The sequence below is a fragment of the Marmota marmota genome, unplaced genomic scaffold, assembly GCF_001458135.2.
Source record: "Marmota marmota marmota unplaced genomic scaffold, marMar, whole genome shotgun sequence".
NCBI classification, from domain to species: Eukaryota; Metazoa; Chordata; class Mammalia; order Rodentia; family Sciuridae; genus Marmota; species Marmota marmota.
The window spans coordinates 50,003,824-50,009,284 of NW_025999853.1; the positions used below are offsets into that span (position 1 = coordinate 50,003,824).

Sequence of the window (5,461 nt, forward strand, 5' to 3'; positions counted from 1 at the left end):
TGTATAGAAACTCTACCTCCCCTGGCTGGTAACTTCTTCCAGGCTCTGAGAGCACAGAGCTGCACCTGATTGAAATAATTTGGTGGGCCTGTGGCTTGTACTGCAGGGGAACTATAGATTCCTTCTTCCTGCAAGCATTCAGCCAGGAGGTTCACATTTGTGGTGTGGTTACAATCCCCCTGCTGTTTACATTTATCATAGAAGAATGCCTTCCACTCCAAAAATGTTACAGGCTCAAGAGCTGCTCTGGCTAGGTCTTTCCAGTCTTGAGGGCAATTAAGTTCAAGACTGAGTGACTGGAGCATTTGCTCTGCAAAAGACTCCCAGGGCCCATCCTCTTTTACCACCTCTTCATCTCCTTCAGAGTACCCAATGAGTGTGGATACCAAGTGGCAGGGCGCTGTGGTGTGGGGGCTATGTTGACTGGGAAGGCTTGTACTCCCTACCCAACTTTTCATTTCTTATCCTACCTAGATCTTCAAAAGGATCTCTGGCCTTTTGGAATGGGTTTCTGGGAGACCATGTCTTGGGCCTGTCCAGGGGCCTGGTCATTTCTAAGCTGTCATAATCCCTTGCTGGCTTTGGCACTGCCTCATAAGGAGGCAGTTGCCATTGACTCAGGGAAGGATATAGTCTTTTTCGGTCAGTAGAAGGAGCACCTGCACCATTTGTGGTCCCCTTTTTCTGCACCATGAAGGCTAGCAGTACTGTTTCCTGTCTCTCTCCCTCCTGTACCTGTTGTGGTTGCTTGCTTTGAAGTAGATTTTCACCCCAGCTTTTTTCCCCTTGTCTCCCACAGTCTCAGGCCATCATTATATGACAAGGGTCTGTTGCAGGGCCCCCTAAACTTTGCTGAATGGCTGTCACATTAGGAAAAAAATGTAGTCGTAAAGTATACCCCTGTCTCACTTCAGCTTGCTGCACATTTGCCATTATCTTGTCCCATATTGTAGGATCAAAACCATCTACAGCACTGATCCATGGGTTAGTCTCTGTCATACATCTCAGAACTTCTTGGCTTCTCTCATATTCAGGGTTAAACCTCTAGTATCTAAGAGAGTATGCAGCACTTGCAGCTGTGAGTTTTTGGTAGCACTCGGTAGGTTCCCCATTTCCCCTTCTTCACTGCTCTGTGAGGGGCCATGCCCTGTCTTATAGGCTTACCTCAGGTCCCTGTTCAGGTGAAAGCTGCATGGGCTCTCTCTCATTCAGCAAGGAGGTCCACGGAACAGGTTAGTGGCTGTGGAGTCGCTAATCAAGACCTCCAGGACCAAGCTGGAAGAAGGTCTGAGTTTATTGCAGTTACCATGTATATATACTCAGGTGGTAGCTAGGCAGATTATAGGTAGCCACCAATACAACTTCTTGCTAACTGTCCTTGCAGCAACCAATGGAGGAGTGGACCGTGGAGCACCAGGACTGCAACACATGGCCTCATGCCCAGGGCTGTGCCTATGGTGTAAGTGGTCTGCCGTTCATGAGCCTAGCATGAGGGGAGTGGCCTGCCACTCAGGAGCCCTTAACATATGCCATGTAAGTAGTACTCCATGCATTTGTCCCCACAGATTAGTTTTTGGCATAGGTTATGAGTATCTCTTTGAAAAGTAGCCAGTCATTTTGACACAATATACTTGCAACTTTTTGATAATAAAACAATTATTTTTTTTTAGTTCTGGACATTCTAGTGAAGTACTGTGTAATTAATCTCCACCCCCAGCCCTGATAATTTTTGATAAGCCCAAGACCTCCTTGTGGGAAGATAGAATCATTCAGCTGATTGTCAGATTTATAATGGGAAAAATAGTTTTCATTCAGTTTTTTTTTGTGTACCCAATTTAACATTATTATTTTTCTCCTTTATTCAAATGAATAAGAATGCACAATTTTCTGGCCATATCCTTGAAGGCTTGTTTTACCTGTTTATTCCTCAGAGTATAAATGATTGGATTCAGTAAAGGGGCAACTGAGTTATTGAGCACAGCTATTCCTTTATTGAAGGCAACTCCTTCTTTTGCTGAAGGCTTTATGTACATGAAGATGCAGCTTCCATAAGAGAGGGAGATGACAATCATGTGGGAAGAACATGTGGAAAAGGCCTTTTTCCTTTGTTGAGCTGAGGGGATCTTCAGAATGGTCCTGATGATGTTTGTGTAGGAGAGGATCACCAGCACCAGTGTGACTACCAGTGTCAGAAGTGCTAAGATAAATTCAAACAGTTCCAGTAGACTTGTATCTGAGCAAGATATTTCTACGAGGGGTCCATAGTCACAATAATAATGATTCAGCACATTGGACCCACAGAAATCTAACTGACTGGTCAAGATGATTAGGAAGAAGATGGTCAGGAAGCCACACAGCCAAGAGCAGAGTACTAGTTGGATGCAGACCTTGCTATTCATGATGGTGGTATAATGCAGTGGTTTGCAGATGGCCACATAGCGGTCATAGGACATGGCAGTCAGAAGGTAAAATTCACTGGCCCCAAAGAGAATGGCAAAGAAATACTGAGTGAAGCAGCCAGCAAAGCTGATAGTCTTGATCCCAGTTGAGATGCTGAACAGCAGCCTAGGAGTGAAAGTGGATGTAAAGGAAATTTCCAGGAAGGAGAAATTCCGGAGGAAGAAATACATGGGAGTCTGGAGGTGGGAGTCCAGCAGGGTGAGGATGATGATTGTCAGATTCCCAATGATGCTGAACAGGTATGTGAGGAGGAGAAATATGAAAATGATAATCTGAAGCTCTGGGACATCTGATAGGCCCAGAAGAATGAATTCAGTCAAAGAGTGGTTTTTCATTGCTAACTTCTGGTGCCTGTGAAGCTGAGAAAGAGAAAAAGGGGTGTTGAGAAGAGGAGCAGAGCTCAGGAATATTGGGCAGAGGTTTAGATTTCCTTGGAAACTTGTTCACAGGGAATTCCTCTGTCTAATCTGACCCAAAGAAAATGTCTTTTGGTCTTATTTTGGCCCTTCACAAAATCTATTTTTCAATTCCCACCTGGAAGTCTTTGTGTTTGGGTTCCTCTTGTCAGTGTAGAATAATATCCACCTTGGTCTCCTGAATGTTTCATCTGATTTTAATTTTTACCCCTACTTCTCCCTTGGCTTTGATATGCTATCAGATGCATTGAACAGTTCTCCTATTATTTTTGTAGGAATGTGTCATCCTTTCCCAGCCTTAATGCTTTGGTGATTTGCTTTACCACAGCCCTCTCCAACATATTGGATGCCTGTTCAATCCTTTTGTTCTGATAACAATTCCCAATATGTTAATGCCAGAGTAAACCACTCTTTTCATAGGTGCTAGATTTCATGCCAGGGAGTAGATAGAGCCCAAGAAAGCTTCAAAATATTGAAATTTGTATGAATCTCTCTTTCCATTTTAAAAATCTAATGGAATAATTATAGCAGCTAGTCAATAATTCTAAGAAGTGTTGTTTTTTAAACTGCCTTAAACCTATTGGTACATTGGTGCATGTGTATAATCCAAGAGACTCAGGGATTGAGGCACAAGTATTGCTAGTTCAAGTCTAGCCCAGGCAATTGAAATACATTGAAGAATACCAACATATAGGAAAAAGTGTTTATCTGAACTAGGATTCCTTTTTTGCTTTTCAGGGTGCAGGACAAAGTTATAATTCTGTAACAGGATATTAGGGAGGATTTTGCCTTATAGACTATTCAGGGTTTCTCCCACAGAAGAACCTACTATAATCAAGGGTCCTTTGGGACATTTATCTTGTGTTGTAATCTTCAAGGAAATTATGGACCCTCAGGGTGCCATGTGAACTGAGTGCTTTTCTGGAACAAAAATTCACAATGGAGGTCCATCCATGCCTTTGTTCCATCATAACCATTGGGATTGAAGGTCCAAGGCCATGCCACCCAATGACTGGGAGACTTGTGCTTCTGCAGAATATCTGTTCACTGGCCTGGTGGATTTTTCTGCTTTATAATTCAAACATTCACATTCATATTGTATAGAAGTCTAGAACTAGTCCACATAGATAATTGTTTGGAGATATTCACTGCATCATTGTTTTTAATAGTCAAATCTTACAAGCAATAAAAATTTTACTAACGAATAAATGGCCAAATAAATTATGATCATTTATTTTGTGGAATAAAATAGGAAGTGTCTATGTAGTACCTTGCATATGGTGATTATAACATATGGATAGAGAAAGATGTTGCAGCCTATTACACATAGTGTGATTTTATCTGGATTTTATACAGTCCAACGTCTGGAAGAATACAAAATGGTCAGGAATAGTTATTTTGGAATCACACTGTACAAAAAGAATGGAAAATTTCCCTTTGAACTTCAGCCTTACTTGATGATTTAAAAATTTAAAAACAAGGGCTGGGGTTGTGACTCAGTGGTAGAGCATTTGCCTAGCATGTGTAAGGCACTGGGTTTGATTCTCAGTGCCACATAAAAAAAATGAATAAATAAAGTAATGATATTGTGTCCATCAACAACTAAAAAAAAATAAAAATAAAAACAAAAGTATTAAAAAATTCAAAAACAAGCCCAAATGAGATTTTTATAACAAAAAAATTAAAAGATTAGTAGAATTTCAATTCAGATGGATCTTATAATTCATTACCATGGAAGGACAACATTGATGACCTGTGTACATACTCACTTTTTGACACAGGAAAGACGATGAAAGATTGTATCTCTGAAGGCTGAGTAGCAAGCATCAGGCCTGAGAAGTCAGATGTGCATGAAAAGTTGAAATAAAAATTACACGTTTTGTTCCTAATCCTAATGGATGCCCTGTTTGCTCACAAAACATTTAGGCAGGATTATTGGGTCCTAATTAGACAAGAAGTCATTCTAGTTCTTCCTGCAATTAATCAAATGTTTGCTGCTACCCTTTTTCCATTGTTTCAAATTGGAACTCTTCCTATAATTCCTTGAGACTGGCTTATTAAAATCATCAAAGATCAAGGAACTTCCTATTCTTTATAGTCTCATTTTTTCTCTCTTTTAAAAAAAGACTTTTAAATTTGTTTTAATTAGTTATACGTGACAGTAAATGCATTTATGCACTTTGATATACATAAATGGGGTATAATTTCTCATTTTACTGATTGTACATGTTGCAGAATCACTTTGATCATGCAGTCATATATGTACATAAGGTAATAAAGCCTGTTTCATTCTATTATTCTTCCTATCCCCATAACCCTTCATTTTCTCCATTTTGTCTGAAGGTTGGTAATGAACTTCATTGCAATTTTATATCAGATTCAGAGATGCACATTTCATATAGTTTAATCAGGAGAGACCTGGAGGGATAAATTATTGCCCTGGGATCTAGGTCCAGAAGTGTTAATTAGCCAACTGTAAAAAAATTAATATTGGGAATAAACTTTGAACAGGTAGCTAGGGAAGATGTTCCAAACAGACCCAAGAGGAAACTGGCATTGAGCATCACTAAGAGGGTAAATTCTTG

At 40.2% G+C, this 5,461-nt stretch overlaps 1 protein-coding gene across 1 annotated transcript; it reads right to left on the reverse strand.

Moving 5' to 3' along the window:
- Positions 1 to 1,844: 1,844 nt before the first annotated feature.
- Positions 1,845 to 2,843, reverse strand: LOC107139750 (olfactory receptor 2AP1-like). The gene has a single exon (XM_015482628.2). It carries the CDS (start codon positions 2,793 to 2,795, stop codon positions 1,845 to 1,847), a length of 951 nt encoding a protein of 316 aa, XP_015338114.1. The 5' UTR covers positions 2,796 to 2,843.
- Between the last annotated feature and the right edge of the window lie 2,618 nt (positions 2,844 to 5,461).

Bases quoted from the DNA above. Each gene is read 5' to 3' on its own strand.
- LOC107139750 (XM_015482628.2), bottom strand. From the start codon at position 2,795: ATGAAAAACCACTCTTTGACTGAATTCATTCTTCTGGGCCTATCAGAT.